This window comes from Myotis yumanensis, unplaced genomic scaffold, assembly GCF_028538775.1.
Source record: "Myotis yumanensis isolate MYYU_CA2020_CCGP unplaced genomic scaffold, mMyoYum1.0.hap1 SCAF_2, whole genome shotgun sequence".
Classification (NCBI taxonomy): Eukaryota; Metazoa; Chordata; class Mammalia; order Chiroptera; family Vespertilionidae; genus Myotis; species Myotis yumanensis.
In genome coordinates, this window is record NW_027223753.1 from 65,190,099 (window position 1) to 65,210,943 (window position 20,845).

At 40.5% G+C, this 20,845-nt stretch overlaps 1 protein-coding gene across 2 annotated transcripts in view; it reads left to right on the plus strand.

The window, feature by feature from the left end:
• Window positions 1–20,845, plus strand: part of HS2ST1 (heparan sulfate 2-O-sulfotransferase 1) — a 159,794-nt gene that overhangs the window by 121,062 nt on the left and 17,887 nt on the right. For both annotated transcript variants that reach the window (XM_070405516.1, XM_070405517.1), the window contains exons 2-4: window positions 652–890; window positions 11,685–11,770; window positions 20,317–20,455. In XM_070405516.1, the coding sequence (XP_070261617.1) occupies window positions 652–890; window positions 11,685–11,770; window positions 20,317–20,455 (464 nt within the window). The remainder of the gene's footprint in view (window positions 1–651; window positions 891–11,684; window positions 11,771–20,316; window positions 20,456–20,845) is intronic.

Consider the following 20,845-nt stretch of genomic DNA (forward strand, 5'->3'; position numbering starts at 1 on the left):
TCTCTGGTCTGTGGTATTCTTTTGTTCTGTTTTATATGTATACTAGAAACCCGGTGCATGAATTTGTGCACCAGTGGGGTCCCTCAGGCTGGCCTGCGGGATTGGGCCGAAACTGGCTCTCCAACATCCCCGAGGGGTCCCAGATTGTGAGAGGGCACAGGCCAGGCTGAGGTACCCCACTGGTGCACAATCGGGGCTGGGGAGGGATGTGGGAGGGACCATGGGAGGGCCTGTCTTGTTCAGTCCTGATCAGCCGGACCACAGCAGCAAGCTAACCTACCGGAGCGTCAGCCCCCTGGTGGTCAGTGCACATCATAGCAACTGGTCGACTGGCTGACTGTCTGCCCCCTGGTGATCAGTGCACATCATAGCGAGCAGTTGAGCATCCTTAGCATATCATTAGCATATTACACTTTGGTTGAATGGCTGACTGGACGACCAGACACTTAGCATATTAGGCTTTTATTATATAGGATGTATCATCCTTCAAAGGTAGTTCTGATGTTTGGCCCTCCAAACATTTCCTCATCTGCTCTTACCCAATTCTTGGAAAAGAACATTATATTCCAGGTGTAGGAAATTATTTTCAGTGTTTCATAACTTCCTTATTGTCTCTTTAAAAACTGAGTTTTTCTCTGTTTTTCTTTGCAGAAAGGGCTATTGCAAGACATGAAGTCCGAGAAATTGAGCAACGTCATACAATGGATGGCCCTCGGCAAGATGCAGCTTTAGATGAGGAAGATGACATGGTGATCATTTATAACAGAGTCCCCAAAACCGCAAGCACCTCTTTTACCAATATTGCCTATGACCTGTGTGCAAAGAATAAATACCATGTTCTTCATATCAACACTACCAAAAATAACCCAGTGATGTCACTACAAGATCAGGTAAGCACAACTTAAGGAATGCATGTTGTATGTATCTCAAGGGACAAAGCATTTTAAGGGATGTGTGTGCTGATCCCAATGAATTGTAATCTGTTGGGAGAAGGGATCAACCACATTCTTTTGTAATTTTATTTTCTTCACATTTCCTTGCATATGGTATTTATTCATATATATGTGAAATAAATGAATTAATAGCTTGAATTTTCTAAGATAAAATTGCTGCTCTTCAATATGGTATTCTTTTTAAAATATACAATATTGTTAGCAAGATATTGTGCAATAAAAAACATTGTTTTTTCTCAACTTATGATACAGAAATCTTTATTTGATGAAAACCTGTATTCTCTATTGCTCAATTTTGTGAATTTCATATTATCTTTACTAGTAATTTATGTAAATACTAGAGGCCCAGTGCATGAAATTCGTGCATTCAGTGGGGGGTGGGTCCCTCAGCCTGGATTGCAAGAGGGCGCAGGCCAGGCCAAGGGATCCCACCAGTGCACGATCGGGGCCAGGGAGGGATGCAGGAGGTTGGCCAGCTGGGGAGGGACTGCGGGAGGGCTCCAGGGCATGTCTGGCCTGTCTCACTCCATCCAGATCAGTGATTCCCAAAGTGGCCACTACCACCCCCTGGTGGGCGCTGCAGCGATCCAGGGGGGCAGTGATGGCCACAGGTGCATTTGTTTTAACTTTTTTTGTATTACCTTTCTATTCTGAGTTCAATAAATAGTTTCATAATTTCAAACTTCAATGTTTCTAATTTACACCTTTCTTTACTATATTTTACGAAAAAGGTAGAAACATTAATACATATATCTTTCTGTTTAATTGCTATTAAAATTTAAAAAAAATTAATTTCCAGGGGGCGCTGAGTAATATTTTTTCTGGAAAGGGGGGCGGTAGGCCAAATAAGTTTGGGAACCACTGATCCAGATCGACTGGACCCTACCAGCAAGCTAACCTACCAGTTGGAGCATCTGCCCCCTGGTGGTCAGTGCACATCACAGTGAGCGGTTGAGCGGCCTTAGCATATCATTAGCATATTACACTTTGGTTGAATGGACGACTGGACACTTAGCATATTAGGCTTTTATTATATAGGATTAGTTATAAACTTTTGCAAAACAGGGATTGTGGCTTATATTTTAACATAATCTTGCCTTTTAAGTTGTTAGGAAACTTTAGATAAACAGATGGATAGGTAATTTTTTGGAATAGTTTTAAGAAAAGTGGAGGAAATTATCTTATGAGATTTATTCAGCTCTATCAGTAATAGCACATATTTTCTCCATACCTGGAGTTCTAAATAAACTAGAGGCCCGGTGCAGGTGCATGAATTCGTGCACGGGTCGGGTCCCTCAGCCTGGCCGGTGATCAGGGCCGATCAGGGGGGCCGGCCGGCCATGGGGAGGGGCCGGCTGGGGGGAGGGGCTGTAGGAGGTTGGCTGTGGGAGCGCACTGACCACCAGGGGGCAGCTCCAGTGTTGCATGTCTGCCCCCTGGTGGTCAGTGCGCATCATAGCATCTGGTCGGCTGGTCGTTCGGTTGCTTAGGCTTTTATATATATAGATAAAAGTTCTTTCTACAAGTATTGAAGAAAATGGGTATTGGGTTCCATGTGAAGAAAAGATAATATTTGAAATACTGTCTAGGATTAAACACCATATTGGGGTAGCCTTATTAGAAAGGTATTTGTGATACTTATATAGTTAGAATGTTTCCGTTTGAAAATATCTGAACTTGTTTTATTAGTTGCAGAATTGACTTTGTTATCCCATTATTTAGCATTTCTATAATCCTTACTCTGACGCAAGAGAATAACATTGATACCCAAGGTTAATGTTCACTTTCTTGCTTGAGAGCTGTTTCTAAAAGTCAATAGTATATGGAATATCATCTGTCCATGTAATTCTTGGCTCTCTGCAGCATCCTCAATTACTCTTTTTCATAGAACCAAAAATCTACATCTGTCAGCCAAACCAAATAACTACTCTATAAATTGGAAGGAACATGAGCTTATTTAGTTAAGTGGGTCATAAAAACTATTTATTATGTAATATTGTATATCTAAAGGCAAGTATACTAAATAATCAGTTTTTATACAGCATGTGGTATATTTTAAATCTATTTGCATGATTGCTTTTCAGAATATATCTTGGTTTAAAAGGAACATTTCTTAATGCTCATATAATTTTAGATTTCTTTAGTAGTATTTTTTAGGAAGATAAAGTTAGCTTGCTTGTTCAATTTTTAGAATTGTTTTGTGTCCAGAGCTTTGTGTTACAGAGTTCTCTGGCAGCTATGAGATGTCTGACAGTGCATCTACCATTTTTTTAGGAAACATAAATCTACAGAATCTTACCACATATGACATTTATAGGCATCATGTAGTGATACATTTTCCCAGTTGCATTTGGATGAGATAAAACTTCTGTTTTTCTTTCAATAGCTTGTTAGTGATAGAGAAGGAAAAAAAAAGAGAAAAAACCCAGCAGAAGAGAAGCATAAACACTATCTTAAAAGCAATTGGATTACATAATGACCAACACTTAAAATATGTTTATGTCGGGAGAGTAGAGGAATAGTCTTAATCATTAGCCGCATACTTCAGCATGGCAGCTGGTAGCTGAGAACCTGCTCTTAATTAGGAATGGCATATACACCAAATGTTCTCTAATGCACCATATCTAAATTACTTACTGGTCTCTTGTTCTGTATAGAAACAGTTGTTCAAACAAGTTACAGTTACTACTTCTCTCTCCTGGGCCTGACATATTAGATAGCATTTTTATTTCACATTCAATCTAGTAAACTTTATTTAAATATAAACTTGTAAATTATACTATTAGATGCTTTGATAATATTTTTAAGTGTTCTCTGAACCCTATTTTGCATAACATAATTTGATTTTCATGCCATATTTTTGTTCTTGTGTACTGTCCTCAACTGCTTTATTATTCAAATAGGAATTAAATTCTCTTCTTTCTTCTCCGAAAAATCATTTCTAATCAACATTTGACTGAAGTGAGACTTAAAAGATTGGATTTTATTAAATATGCCGTTGTTTCAATCTTTCATTTAAAGCCCAGTTTACTCATAAGCATAGGTGACCCTTCCATCCCCTTCCAACCTCAGAAGTTCAGTCTGCTTAATGCCTGCAGTTAGCCCTAGCTCTTTCACAGATTTATTTTGTACATATTGGACTAGATACTGTGCTAAACTGCTTACATGTGTAATTATTTCTTTCAAAAATTTTAGAGGCAAAGCCCAAATATTTTTAGTCTAGTTTAAAACTATTAAATGTGGGATAGTTATACATATTCTGCTATTTAAGAAACAGTTATTAACTCTGCTTTTAAGTTTTCATTCATTGACTATGTAACATATGCAGAGATTATGCTAAGGCTTGGAGTAAAAAGCAAGGGCATATCTTTCAGGGAGCTTATTTATGATTTATTCAAGAGTGTAAAGCATAGACACAGAAACTTGAACAATGTTCAAAGAAAACATCAATATATGGTGTTCTCCCAAAAAGGTTTAACCAAAAATATTTCTCACCCAAATGTTTAACCTGGATCTTATCTTGAGGTAACAGGTCCGTGTTGTAGAATATTCTCTAGAACAGTGGTTCTCAACCTTCTGGCCCTTTAAATACAGTTCCTCATGTTGTGACCCAACCATAAAATTATTTTTGTTGCTACTTCATAACTGTAATGTTGCTACTGTTATGAATCGTAATGTAAATATCTGCTATGCAGGATGGTCTTAGGCGACCCCTGTGAAAGGGTCGTTCGACTGCCAAAGGGGTCGCGACCCACAGGTTGAGAACCGCTGCTCTAGAACAACTCTTCTGAAAATGTCAGTGTCATGACAACCAAAGAAAAGTAAGGGTTGTTGGGGGTGGGATGGAATAGTCTTCTCTACACAAGAGGAGACTAAGGAGACATGAAAACCAAAAGTAATGTGTGATCTGTGATTGGATCCTTGATCAAAGGTGCCTTCCACTTGCTTTCAAACGATTCAGGAATAATTGTGTGTGTGTCTATCTATATCTATCTATATCTATATCTATATCTATATCTATATCTATACCTATACCTATACCTATACCTATACCTATACCTATATCTAGGTTCTTTCAACTTTTCTGTAGATAAGGAATTTTTTAAAATTAAGAAGTTGGGATAAAATAAGAGAAAGTAAAAACGAGGAGACTAAAAGATAAATATGAAAACAAGGCATGAGAATAATAAGTAATAAGAATAAGGCAGACTCAGTCGTGAGAGGTATGTTTTTGAGATGGGCTTTACTCAGTTAATAGACAGGAATTGGCAGGAGACAAGTACTCAATCAGTTGTTCTAATTGGAAAATTAAGTTTACTCTGCTATCATGAAAATACCTCTACATTAAAGAACACATTGTCTTTAAAGTAACAATGTCAAATTGTAAGTGGTACCAGTCTTTTATGATATTTCTTAATTCTTTCTGTTCTAATATATTTAGGTCTGTGACTGCATTTTACCCCTTTCTGTAAGACATTGAAAATAATGTAGAATTTGCATTCTGTGTAGGACAACATAGTAATTTTTTGTTCTTTAATTCACCGTTTAGCCAACTTCTGTTCATTTGCATTGGATCTTCTGGCTTGATATTAGTTGTACACACTGCTTTTTCAGCACAGCACTTTAGATGAGTGCTTCTCAATCATGTATATCTAATCACCGATTAAAATGCAGATTCTGATTCAGAAGGACTAAGATGCAGCCTGATATTCTGAGTTTCTAAAAAGCTTCTGTTGCATTAAAACCTCCTTAGAAGGTAATCTGAAACCAGCCTCCATACGTGGAGGGCTGGGAGAGGCAGAAGGCCTTAATTGGGTTTAGTCATGTACAGTCAGATAGTCTCATCACCACATTCTGTCGCAAGGCTGTGTCCTTGGGCAGCTTCTAACACAGGGAAGGCAAGCAGAGCACACATTCCAAGCACAGGGGAGAGAGTGGGAGCTTCCAGTTACCCCTGTCCAGATTGTGGGCCAAACCAGCAGTCATGTCTTCTTGATGATCTTCCCCAACGGCTCCCACTGATGTCAAAACCAATGCTTCTGGGCCTTGAACCACAGTTGGAATAGCAAAGATCTAGAACATGATTCTCAGTGGGGTTATGGGAACATGCGTATTATAATCTTCTCAGGATGGTGAGGTACTTATATTTAAATTCATATTCTACCTACCCAAGAAAATCCAAATTCCTTACGTAGACCAATCAGCCCTTTTTGGTCAAGTCCTTCTCTGCTCTCACCTCTTATTTACCAGCCACACTGGCTTTTTGGATCATTGAATATGCCAAGCCATTTCCATTTAAAGCAGTGGTTCTCAACCTTCCTAATGCCGCTACCCTTTAATACAGTGCCTCATGTTGTGGTGACCCCCAATTTCATTGTTACAAATTGAACATAATTAAAGCATAGTGATTAATCACAAAAACAATATGTAATTATATATGTGTTTTCCAATGGTCTTAGGCAACACCTGTGAAAGAGTTGTTCGATCCCCAAAGGGGTCGCAACCCACAGGTTGAGAACCGCTGATTTAAAGGCCTCTGCACTTACCATTTCTTTATAGAATGACTTCTGACTCATGATTTGTCTCATGTTATCCATTTAAGGTTTCAGCTTAAATAGCATTCTCTTAGTAAAATCCTACTTAGTCACCATACATATAATATGTCTATTTTATATATATAAAATGCCTCTTCCAAGTTATTGTGTACCATCAGTCTTTCTGTATCTTTCCTATTATTTGCTGATTTATTTGTTTATTGTCTGTCTTTTCCTCTGTTATAATATAAGGAACTTGTCTGTCTTGTTCAGCACTATATCTCCATGTGTAAGAATAGTGCCTGAGGCATAGTAGACATTGCATAACTTTTTTGTTCAATGAATGAACTAGCTATGATTCTGAAAGTCATTCTTAGCTGAGCATGATACCATGATGATAATTACTGCAGAGCGAGCCCCTTTGATTGAGGGTAATAATATAATCTAACCTTAATTCAGCTGATTGAGAACACCCTGGCCCACCTTCCCACAAAAAAGGGTTCAATAACACAGTTTTGAACTATAGTGAAGATACTGTATGCAGTTGTTGCTGACCTTTCTTATATTTTTATCTAACAATTACTGTTCTTCTCTTTGTATATAAAACTTCTCTAGTTTAGTCTCATAAAACTACCCACGCTGTACAATGAATCTTTATTTTAAGTATATAAATGAGTAGGACTTCAGTATATAGTAATCACCCGAGTTAATAGTATTCATTAAATAGGTAGTTATTAAAAAGTTGAAATGTGGCCAGGATGTTCAGAATGGCATTTTTACTTTTAGATAGTGAAAACAAGTTCTTTTATGATCACAGATAATCATAATGTTGAGATTAATCTTATTAAGAATAGGTCTAGATACACTGTTAGCAAGATGGTGCTTTCTCAGCTTTTTCCTGCAGCACTGGTTCAGGTCTGATTCAACTAGCAAATAAATCACAGCACTGCTCCCCACGTTGCTTGTGTTTTCCCTGAAGGTCTTCTCTGATTACTTGCTAGCCTGACTCCGCTTCAGTTATAAAATCTGACAAAAATCACAGTTTGGTGGCTATCATCAACAAATCAACAAATGACAAGTGCTGGCGGGGATGTGGAGAAAAAGGAACCCTCGTGCACTGCTGGTGGGAATGCAGACTGGTGCAGCCACTCTGGAGAACAGTATGGAGTTTCCTCAAAAAATTAAAAATGGAACTCCCATTTGACCCAGTAATCCCACTCCTAAAACTGTATCCCAAGAAACCAGGAACACCAATCAGAAAGGATATATGCACCCCTATGTTCATAGCAGCACAAGTCACCATAGCTAAGATCTGGAAACAGCCTAAGTGACCATTAAGAGATGAGTGGACCATTAAAAAACTGTGGTACATCTACACAATGGAATACTACGCCGCTATAAAGGAACTTTTACCATTTGCAACAGCAGGGATGAAACTGGAGAGCATTATGTTAAGCAAAATAAGCCAGTTGGAGAAAGATAAATACCACATGATCTCACTCATATGTGGATATAATGATCAACATAAACTGATGAACAAAAATAGATCCAGAGACAAATGGCAGGGGAGAGGGGGTGTTAGAGATCAACCAAAGGACTTGTATGCATGCATATTAGCATAACCAATGGACATAGACACTGGCGGGGTGGGGGCTTGCCTTTAAGGGTGGGAGTGGCCGGGGTAGGGGGTTAATTGGGAAAAAAGGAGACGTATGTAATACTTTAAACAAACAAACAAAAAAATCACAGTTCAGGATCTGCTCCAGGCTAGGCATGAAAACATCTCTTTTCATGTACTGTATCTAACTACTGCTGAAACATCCTTCTTGATAGCCTATTTCAATCAGAGTTTGGAAATTCTCTTTGAATAAAGTCACTGTGGTGACTGTTTTTCTCCCCCAAGCCAGTTTAGTGTCTTCAGTCTCCTTAACTTCATTTGATACTTTTAGTTTTGCTCCTTTTTGTCTATCACTTTACCTTCATTAGTGCCAAGTACAATAAGAATCCATTAAAAACCAAGTAGAAGCTTGCTCACCTACTCTCCATTTCCCTTTACTCCTCTGTGCTCCAGAGCTTTATCTCAAGGTCTTGGGCAGAATGCTGCACTGTAGAGAAAAAAAACAAAAACAAAACAGAAGAAATACTGAAAGACAAGGTAAGTGGTATAGGAGAGGTGAGGAGGCAGAAAGTGATGGAGCAGGAACTGAAACTAGACTGATTAAGGTGAAGAGAGGAGAGACAGGGAAAATTCAGGAGAAATACGATAAATATTTAACACTAGAGGCCCGGTGCACAAACTTCTTGCATGGGGGAGTGGGAGTCCCTCAGCCCAGCCTGCACCCTCTCACGGTCCGGGAGCCCTTAAGGGATGACCTGCTGATGGTAGTTGGACATCCTAGTGCTGCCGCGGAGACGGGAGAGGCTCCCACCACTGCTGCTGCGCTCGCCAGCTGTGAGACCAGCTTCTGTCTGAACTGTGGGAGCACACTGACCACCAGGGGGCAACTCCTGTGTTGAGTGTCTGCCCCCTGGTGGTCAGTGCACATCATAGCAACTGGTCGTTCCACCATCAGGCCGAAACTGGCTCTCCGACATCTCTGAAGGGGTCCCAGATTGCAAGAGGGCGCAGGCCAGTCCGAGAGACCCCACCGGTGCACAATTGTGGCTGGGGAGGAACGCGGGAGTTTGGCCAGCTGGGGAGGTACTGCGGGAGGGCTCCAGGACATGTCCGGCCTGTCTCGCTCAGTCCGGATCGGACAGACCCCAGCAGCAAGCTAACCTACCAATAGGAGCATCTGCCTCTTGGTGGTCAGTGCACGTCATAGCGAGCGATTGAGTGGCCTTAGCATATCATTAGCATATTACGCTTTTAAAAAATATATATATTTTATTGATTTTTTACAGAGAGGAAGGGAGAGGGATAGAGAGTTAGAAACATCGATGAGAGAGAAACATCGATCAGCTGCCTCCTGCACACTCCCTACTGGGTATGTGCCTGCAAACCTGGGACCCTTGAGTCCGCAGGCTGACGCTCTATCCACTGAGCCAAACCAGATAGGGCTAGCATATTACGCTTTGATTGGTTGAATGGCCGACTGGATGACCAGACACTTAGCATATTAGGCTTTTATTATATAGGATGGCTAAAAGGAGAAGTGGCTAAATAAATACTTTGAAAAGAAAAACTGAACATACTGTTCTTCAAAGAGGGTTATTTAGTTGGTTATGACCTTGGAGGTCACTTTGGAAGAAGAGGTTAGAATGGTATAGACTTGGAGTAGTATGTAAATGCTCAAACTACTCTCCAGATAAGTCTGAAGAGCTGCTTTAACCTTATTGACATCATTTGTTTGCTTAGCACTTTTTTCTTTCCTATAGAGGGAAGGTAAATCTCAGCTCAGCATCTTTTGAGTTATTGCAAATTTTAAGTCAGCCACAGTTTTGTTAATGAGACTTTAACATACTGCCTTAGCTGAATGTTGATGAGATGGAAAAAAATACATATGCATCAAGTGTGTAGTCTTCAATATTCTATTAGTTGGGGATTAAAGAAAGATTCTGAGTCTTTTGGAGATTTTAGCAATGGGTGTTGTTAAAAGTCTCAACAATAACCCACCTGAATTTACCTCAGAATGAAGTTGGGAAATAAAACGCAAGTCCTACATAGATAGTTAAACCATGTCTCTTAGTTTTGACTGGCAATCTTCAGCAACCCCTGAGTTTACCCAAGACAATAAAATGGGCAAGAATAAGTCAGTGGTCACTGATGAAAAATGGTTGTCCAGTATGAGAGTAGTGAACAGGGTGGTTTGGAAGTTGAGATTGTAGTGAATGTACTGAGGAAAATAAGCAAGAGAGAAAGAGAGAGAGAGAGAGACATCAACAGAACTTTGAGTTTTTGGAGGTCAAAGAGTTTTAATGATTGGATTTGAGGGGTTTTCTTAGTAGATAAAACCTGACATTCTCCAGCCTAAGTTTTTAAATCAGAATCACGATATGAAGGATGACTACTCGCTTTTCCTTTCAAATCCTTCTGGTTGTATTGTTGTTGTTTTCACACCTTATATAAATTGGACAGTTAAATTAAGGAAATTAGCTGGCAGTGTAGAGTTACTCGTGACCTCTTGCTGCATGGGACAACACTCAATCCACTGACCCATACCGGCTGGGCAAATTTTTAAAATATATTTGCAAAGACTTTTTCATATTAACTAATCTTTTGTATACTTTTAATTCTATTAAATTAAAGGAGTAATTAGCTTTTTAAAAATTTTACCTAGATCACATCTCTAATTTTATCTTTTTTATCAACAAACTTAAGATATCTGCTCTTAACTCTTTAAAGTCTTCTGATAATTACCATGTTTTCTTTAATCATTTTGATTTAGCAATTTTTTAATTTTTTGAGTTGTTAATAAAAATGATTTTTTAGGAATAACAGGTCTCTAAGAAGAAAACAGATTTGTGTAGAATCTTCCTGTACTACAGTGCTGCCTGCTTCATGTTGTAAGAAATAAGGCAAAATTCAGGGGTCCTGGTAGAACACAAAACATATTCGGGAGCCAGGAAGCAAGACAAATGTCTTTACTCCTGCAGGAGGGTGCTCATGCACATGGTCTGGAAGCACACTGAGCAGGTGGTCTGCTCGCTTTTTAATCCAGACGCCCATGACCTGTCTCTCACTCTTGATTGGCGCGCAGGCCCACAGTCTTTCATGATTGGCTAATTCAAAGGGAGAGGTTGGCCTTTGCCGTTTCAGGATGGCAGCCCCCAGGGGAGCTGTAAGTCATGCGGCCAACATGGTGGCTGCCAAGTCACATGAGCCAAAATGGTGGCTGTATAAACTGTTCTTTGACAGAAAAGATGACTTGTTTATTCTCACAGTGTGTGTTTGTGCCACCCTCCCTCACCCCATGTGAATGTCTGCACTGTACAGCATTGTGAATGTTTGCATTGTGCGATGCATTTTTAGGGTCTTCTTTCCCTCTTTTCTTACTGTGGTGATAGCTCTGTTGATGATGAATTAGTTGCAGATCACACTATACTTTTCTTAGTTAGAAAGCTGTGTTTTAAGCTCTGTAATTGTCCAACTACAATTGTGATTAGTTTTAAATGCCTACATGGGAAGTAGTTTACTATCATTGAATTTCATTTTCTTTAAATTACACGTAAGTAATGAGTGTGTCCTCCTGTTTAGGTACGCTTTGTGAAGAACATCACTTCCTGGAAAGAGATGAAACCCGGGTTTTATCATGGACACATTTCTTATTTGGACTTTGCAAAGTAAGTTATACCTAAAATGACACGCCAAAGAATACTGTGTACTTTAGCAACCTAAAAAGGAATAAATTCATTAAATTGTTAGGATTTTGACTAAAAAATAAAAGTACTGGCTTGCCTTTGCCACTTTTAGTTATGTAATTTAAATATACCTTCTAGTGTTTTACTGCCCTCTAGTGTTCATAAATTGATAATTGTGAATATTAATTTCAGAAATTTGAGGTAAATTTAGGTAATACTCTTTTAAGTTATTTATCATCATTACATTTATGTTTCTTGTACAACCAAATAAAACTATTTTAGGAAACCTCAAGTTTAACCTAGAGGCCAACCAGAATATGGCTTACCATTGGCTGAGAACGAGAAAGCAGAGAAATCAATCCTTAGTTAATGGTGCCCAGTGCTTCTGCCGCTCAGCCAGGACCAGGGAGTATGCACATTCCCTGGGGCTGCCTTGTTTTATTTATTTATTTATTTAATTTAAATATATTTTATTGATTTTTCACAGAGAGGAAGGGAGAGGGATAGAGAGTTAGAAACATCAATGAGAGAAAAACATCGATCAGCTGCCTCCTCCACACCCCCAACTGGGGATGAGCCTGCAACCAAGGTACATGCCCTTGACCGGAATCGAACCTGGGACCCTTCAGTCCGCAGGCCAATGCTCTATCCACTGAGCCAAACCAGTCAGGGCGGGGCTGCCTTATTTTAGCTTTAAAATTTTGATGTGTTCAAAGGAGACTTTTTAAAATATAGTGATTTTCCTTTATTTTTCTTTATAGTTAATTGCCTGAAATTGGAGATAAATAACATTCATTTTCCATAATTTTTTAGAAGAATGGGATCAGGTATTTCTATTATAATTCTCTCAAGAAAATTTTATAAAACTGCAGGCCTACTTACAGCATCCAAGCTCTATGTGGCTCCCAGTGGAATCTGTGCTACGTTAAATACTAATCAGAAAACTGGTTGAAAGGATTATTCTAAACACAGGCAGCTTGTGAGTCCATTTGAATGCTTTTTAGTATTTACCATTATAGTAACACTCCGAATCCAAGTCTTTTCCCTTATGAGACCCTGCACCAACGTTAAACACATTAAAAATATTTTTTAAAAATTATTTAAGCTTAGACATGTTCACTTAGTCTTTTCATTAGCAGTTATGATTTCAAAGTAATACATTTGTCAACTTTAAAGAGCATTCTATATAAAATTTGAAAATTAAATTGATATCCAACTGTCAATTTAATTTCTTAAATTTTAAAAGGAAAAGTTGAATGAAGTATTACTGATTCAGATTGATAATAAATCTTAACTTTTTTGAAAAGCATGTAAATAAAAAGGAATTTTCCAACTATTACGTACACAAAACAATATATTCTTATTTCTAGTTGTTCTCACTGTATTCAAGATCTTTAATAAAATGATAGCTTTAAAGTTTAAGTATACATTTTTATTTTTAATTGAATTTATTGGGGTGACACTGATTAACAAAAATGTAAAGGTGCACAATTCTACAACACATCATCTGTACACTGTATTGTGAGTTCACCAACCCAAGTCAGGTCTCCATCCATCACCATTTATCCCCCCATATCTTTCTTCACCTCCTTTCTTCTTCCCTCATAGACGTGCATTTTTCTATAAATAATTCATATTGCAATATTGAAAACATTTTATAGGCAGCTTTAAAATAAACTAATTATGTTTTCTTTGCAGAGGCATTGAACCAATTTCATAAACTTTATTCATATGCATATTTCCCCTCAGGGCTGCATTATCCTTGAATTGAATGTTGTTACCCTTTCACCTAAATGATTTATTTTTTCCACACAGAGTTTGGTTTCTAATAGTTGAGATTTTCATTATTAAAATAATGTATTGCGTACTTTTGCTTTTGGCAAAAGTCTTGTACTTAGAACAAAGCTCTGGTATATGTTGGAGTTCTTGCAGTTGAAAAAGTATAAAGCTTCTTGAAAAAATTAATCTCATTTATAAATACAAACATGAACGTTTAGGGTTTGAATATTTTCATAATGGGTTTCATGTTATTGGAAGTGAAAAGTATTGTGAGATTTTTTTAATAAACTTTTATAAGATTTTAAACAAATACCTAAAAATAACTAGAGAAAATATATTTTGATATATGTAGTCAGGAACTATTGTAGATATAACTAGTATCTTTTAAAGTAATTTTTAGTGTGATACTCATACTCACCATGAATGAGTAAAGAAGAAGAAAGAAATGTCATCATACCAATTTTTAAAATACTTTATTCTTCAAAATAAATTTTTGGCTGGCATAGTACTTTGTGGACTCCATTAAAATAATTGCCTTCAGGAGTAAATGGTCAAATTTGGTGAAAGAAATAGTTAATCACATAACTTTTTAATTGCCTTAGCAGAGATGCTAAAAAGAGTGTAAACCCAGGAAACTGAGGAAATAAGATAGAGAAATAAAAAATGAAATGTGCTTACTCACTTAGACTGATTACTAGGAAGCACACATTTTATTTATAGGCCTGTTTCTGCTCAAGCCAGGTTTTATTTATATTTGTCTGGCTTTATTCAGAACTTTAGAATAATAACAAAAATATCTTCATGTTACATATTTGTATTCCTTTCCTAACTATCTTTCTCTCCTAATGCTATTCTTTTTTTAAAAAATTATTTTTAATTTATTGATTTTTAGAGAGAGAGGAACATCGATTTGTTGTTCCACTTATTTTTGCATTCATTGGTTGTTCCTTGTATGTGCCTAGACTGAGGATCAAACCCACAACCTTGGGTACTGGGGATGATGATCTAACCAATTGAGCTACTCAGGCAGGGATTATTCTTTTTTTTTTTAAATCCTCATGCCAAGACACGTCTTATTTATTTTAGAGAGAGAAAAGGGAGAGGGAGAAAGAGAGAGAAACATTAATGTGAGAGGAAAACATTGGTCAGTTGCCTCCTGTATGCACCCAGACTGGGGATCGAGCCCGTAACCTGGGTATGTGCCCTGACTGGGAAATGAACCCGAGACCCTTGGGTGCATGAGACAATGCTCCAGCCAACTGAGCCACTCCAGCCAGGGTCTAATCCTATTCCTGATTTTTTTAAAGCACATTTTCTAGTTCTTTTTTTTTTTTTAATATATTTTTATTGATTTCAGAGAGAGAGCGTGGGAGGGCGGGAGGGAGAGAGGGACAGAGGGAGAAACATCATCAATGATGAGAGAGAATCACTGATTGGCTGCCTCCTGCACCACCCACACTAGGGATCTAGCCCGCAACCCGGGCATGTGCCTTGATCAAGAATCAAACCGTGACCTTCTGGTTTGTGGGTTGATGCTCAGCTACCAAGCCACGCCAGCCAGGCTCCTTTTGACCACTCTTGGTGTACTCATCTGTTCACAGAAACCTTCAATTCAGATAATAGCTTATAACTTAAACTTCTCTTCTTACTAAAACCTTTTCCCAAAGGCACTAAAATGCATATGACTATACTAACCAATTTCACATTTTTACCTTACTTCTGTCTATTACAAACAGCATCTTACACACAGCTGGCATTTTATAGATGGTTTATACTAAATTCTTCAGAAATTAGTAGTATATGTATATATTTTGAAATGTTGGCCACAATAAGGTTAGTTAACACATCCTTCACCTCACATAGTTACCGTTTTGTTGTTATTGTTGTTGTTAGAACATTTAACATTGACTCTCATAGCAACTTTCAAGTATTGTAACAGTGGGGAATTGTAACCCATCCCACCATTCTTTTGACATTGTTTTTGTAAGTTTTGACTGATTAATATGTAGCTTATAGATAAACAACAATTTGTATAGGAATTCTAGGAACTAACTTTAAAAGATACAGACTCTGGCCTTCAGTCATCCCAGTTCTGGGAAATTTGGTGACCTTCAACTGTAAAACCAGGTGACAAAAACCAGGATGACACACACCAGACCATTGCTTGACTGGTTTTGAGATCCTTATAAGAATGGTCTGCATGTAGAGAACTTTTCTACCTCCTCCCCTTGATCTCTTTGTTCTGCTTTCCCTCTCCCTCCTTATAATAAAAACCTCTGCTTGTACTGAGATGTTGAGATGGGCTTTAGGACAAGAGTCCCCTATCTTCTCAAGTTGCCTGCACTTGAATAAACCACTTTCCTTCCAAAGTTTGGCTTTTGTTTTGGCAGGTAGCTGAACCTGGGTCTCAGTTACAGTATATTGTACAATATTATCTACACTAATAAAAGAGAAACATGGTAATTGGCGTACGACCGCTAGCCTTCCCATTGGCTAATCAGTGAGTATATGCAAATTAACTGTCAGCCAAGATGGCGGCCGGCAGCCAGGCAGCTGGAAGCTAACATGAGGCTCGCTTGCTTCAGTGACTACAGACTCCAACGTTCCCCACCTCACTTTCCGGCCTCTCAGTTGCAACTCTAAGCAACTATATACTATGTTGCAAATAAGAAGATAAACAAAAGCCCAGAAACCAGCTTTCAGTCAGCCGGGCTTTAGCAACATTGTATCGATGTTTTCAGCGGCGAGGCCTCAGAGCTAAAGCTGGCCCAGAATAAAAATAAAAAAAAGAAAACAAGGAGCGGTTGGAAGCTTCAGTCACTTCCGGAAAACAGCCCTCAGTCCCTCACCCAGACTGGCCAGGCACCCCAGTGGGGACCCCCATCCTGATCCAGGACACCCTTCAGGGCAAACCAGCCGGCCCCTACCCGTGCACCAGGCCTCTATTCTATATAGTAAAAGGGTAATATGCCTCCCAGCACCGGGATCAGCGGAGCAGCGAGGCTCCCAGCACCGGGATCAGCGTGACAGGGGGCAGCGCCCAAAACCCCTGATCGCCCTGTGGCTCTGTGTGTGACAGGGGGTGGGGCCACAACCTCCCTATCTGCCCTGCTCTGTGCCTGATAGGGGGGAGCTCCCCAATCCCCTGATTGCCCTGCAGCTCTGTGTTTGACAGGGTGCAGCGCACCAACCCCCTGATCAGCCCTGCTCTGTGCTTGATAGGGGGGAGTTCCCCAATCCCCTGATCGGCCCTGCTCTGTGTGTGACAGGGTGCGGCACCCCAACCCTCCCCCCCCATGGGTCCTGCTCTGTGTGTGACAGGGTAGAGCCATAACCTCTCCATCGGCCCTGCCTCGAGTGTGACAGTGGCGGCGCCCCAACCCCCTGATCGGCCCTGCTCTGTGGGTGATAGAGGGTGGCGCCCCAACCCCCCTCCACGGGCCTTGCTCTGTGTGTGACAGGGTAGAGCCATAACCTCCCCATTGGCCCTGCCCTGAGTGTGACAGGGTGCAGCGCCCCAACCCCCTGATCCGCCCTGCTCTGTGTGTGAGAGGGGGCGGTGCCCCAACTCCCCTATCGGCCCTACTCTGTGAATGACAGCGGGGAGCTCCTCAACCCCCTGATCAGCCCTGCTCTGTGTGTGACAGGGTACGGAGCCCCAACACCCCTGATGGGCCCTGCTCTGTGCGTGACAGGGAGCAGCACCCCAACCCCCTGATGGGCCCTGCTCTGTGAGTGACAGGGGGCAGCGCCCCAACCCCCTGTTGGGCCCTGCTCTGTGAGTGACAGGGGGCAGCGCCCCAACCCCGATTGGCCCTGCTCTGTGCGTGACAGGGGGTGGCGCCGCAACCTCCCCATCGACCCTGTCTTGAGTGTGACAGGGGGCGGTGCCCCAACCCCCCAATCGGCCCTACCCTGAGCGTGACTGAGGGTGGCATTGCAACCTCCCGATCCGCCCTGCTCTGTGCATGATGGGGCGGCACCACAACTCCCCAATCGGCCCTGCTCTGAGCCTGACCAGGGGCTGCACTTAGGAATTGGGCCTGCCCTCTGCCACCCGGGAGCAGGCCTGAGCCAACAGGTCGTTATCTCCCGAGGGGTCCCAGACTTCGAGAGGGCACAGGCCGGGCTGGGGGACCGCCCCCCCCCCCCCGCCCCGAGTGCACAAATTTTTGTGCACCAGGCCTCTAGTCTATATATAAAAGCCTAAGCAACTGAATGACTGGTTGACCAGTTGACCAGTCACCATGACGTGCACTGACCACCAGGGGACAGACACTCAATGCATGAGCTGCCCCCTGGTGGTCAGTGTGCTCCCATAGCGGGAGTGCCTCTTAGCTGACCAACCCATTCCAGAGGCCCACCAGCCCAGTGGCAGCCACTTACTCCTTCAGTAGTCCTGCAGGTCCAATCTCCAGAGAATGGGCCAGTCACTGATGGACCGGCGCCACCGGCATGATCCCGACAGCACCGCTGGCCTCCTAGAAGTCAGCCTCAGGCACCATGACCGCTTCCCCTCCCTAGACGCTCCTCAAGGAAGAAACGATACAAAAGCAGCTGCTAGGTGGTTCCTGACAACCGGTGCGAATGTCAGTGGGATGGATCCAGCTGGCAAGGGCGTCCCACTGCCTGCCTGGAGGGCCAATCGTGTCCCGCCCCTTCGCCCCCCCCCCCCCCCCAGGACAGGTGCCAGACGCAGGGCCCACAGCCACCCTGAAGAACCCTACCCATGCACGAATTTATGCACCAGGCCTCTAGTTAACTATAGGTGTTATGCTGTACATTAGGTCCCATATCGTGACACTTCTCTGCTAACTCAGTCAGGTCTCCATTCTGATTCTTATAATGGCCTACAAGACCAACATGATCTGCTCTTCCCTGCCCCACCCACATCTCACGCTTGGTTAATATCCCATTCTGATTCTGCTGCACCCAGATTGATCTTACTAATCCTCAAAAATGCCTGGCACTTAACTGCTTCAGGGCCTTCATACTTGAAAGTATCATGTTCCTGGAAAAAAATTTTTGAATTGTCTTATCCCCACCTCTCCTGGCAGTCCCTATTTTCTTTCACTGCCTTATTTTTCTCCTTGCACTTTTTGCTGTCTGACATATTTGCTTATTTGTTTATATTCTGTCTCTTCCAGGTAGAATGTTAGCATCAGAGGACAAGGAATTTTTTTTTTTTTACTGCTATATCCCTAGTATTAGAATAGTGCATGGCATACATAAGGTACATTAAAAAAGCATTTTTGAGTGAATTAATGTAATAGGAAAATAAGAATGGCATTCTAGTTAAGAAAGACAATGAGCAGAGGCATGTAAGAAGAAATAGGAATCGGTATAATAAGAAATAGTAATGGAGGGGGATAGAAGAGGCAGGCCTAACTCTTAAAAGATTGATGGTCTTATCCTATATAATAAAAGTCTAATATGCTAAGTGTCTGGTCGTCTGGTTGTCCGTTCAACCAATCAAAGCGTAATATGCTAATGAGATGCTAAGGCCGCTCAACCCCTCGCTATGATGTGCACTGACCACCAGGGGGCAGACAGTTGACCGGTCTACCAGTCGCTGTGATGTGCACTGACCACCGGGGGCAGATGCTCTGACAGGTAGGTTAGGTTGCTGCTGGGGTCTGGCTGATCGGGACTGAGTGAGTTGGGCTGGACATGCCCTGGAGCCGTCCTGCAGTCCCTCCCTGGCTGGCCAACCTCCCGAGTTCCCTCCCCAGCCCCAATTGTGCACCGGTGGGGTCCCTCAGCCTGTCCTGTGCCCTCTCACAATCCAGGACTCCTTGAGGGATGTCAGAGAGCCTGTTTTGGCCCAATCCTGCAGATCAGGCCAAGGGATCTTACTGGTGCACAAATTCGTGCATCTGGCCTCTAGTTTGAAAATAAAGTTAGATCAATAAGGTGCTACCTAAGACAAAAGTCAAACAGATACTATTACCAGCCAGGGAAAGGAGTTTGGGTATGATGTCAATATAAACCATAGAGTTGTTTCAGGTTTCTAAGAAGAGTGATCTAACAAATGGTGTTTTAGGAATATTAGCTAAGAATTGGTATGGTTGGTAGGTTGAAAGGGAGAGAGATTGGATGTAAGAAAACCAACTAGGTTATTGCAGTAATCGAAGCAAGAGACCTAGGGAGAGGGCAGCAGTGAAGAGAAAAGGGAATCATCGAGGAAGAAAGGTAGAGTCAAGATAACACTAAGGTTTCAAGACTGGGACACATGAGGTTATTACAGTAGGGAGCCAGCTGGATAATTCTAGGTTCTGCAAAGGTTGCTAACATAAAAGCCTTGTGTTCCTTCAACTTATTCCATAAGGAAATAATGCTAAAAACATAATGTCTTTCACTTCTATTTTATCTTTAAAATCAGTAGTAGTAGAAAGCAGACCCAAATGATTGCACTTGTGTGGACTTATGCTATATCCATTCATAACATTTATCTAGTATGGTGGGCCAGAAATGAGAAATCATTGCTGCAATAAAATTAAAATGTTTATGTAATTTTGTCTGTAAAATTTTAAATTATTTTTATTTAATTTTTTCTTCTTTCCTTTATTTTCAGCCATGATTTTTAAATTCTTATTTCTTATTTACTTAATTGTAACAAATAATCATTATCTTATTTAATTCATGTTCTTCTTTTCATATGAAATCAATACTTTAAACGTATAATTTCAGCGCATTCCTAAATACAATAATAATGTTGATTTCATCTTTTAAATTTTGTTCTATTTCAGATTTGGTGTGAAAAAGAAGCCAATTTACATTAATGTCATAAGAGATCCTATTGAGAGGCTAGTTTCTTACTATTACTTTCTGAGATTTGGAGATGATTATAGACCAGGGTTAAGAAGACGAAAACAAGGAGACAAAAAGGTAATATTTTAGTCTTAAGACTTCTGTACAGATAATTGTTTATAAAATGCAATGAACAGTGTGCTTTTAAAGTTTATTGATGCTAGATACTTGATATAATAGAACAGTCAACATCTGACAGTTTTTCTGTTTGCTTATTGTAGAAAATTTGAAAGGAGCCCAAAACTATAAAGAAGCAAAAGTAAAACTACTTTATAGTTGATACTTTGGAGTACATATAATGTTTTTGTCATTACAGAAATATTTTACTTATGTTCAAAGGCTGAATATTTGTTTTATTATAGTAACAATATTCTATGAGACCATTATAGTTATTCATTAATATGATGTATTTGTGTATGTACTTTGGTTCTCTTAGTCTTTATGATCATCAGTTTAGGGACACTATTT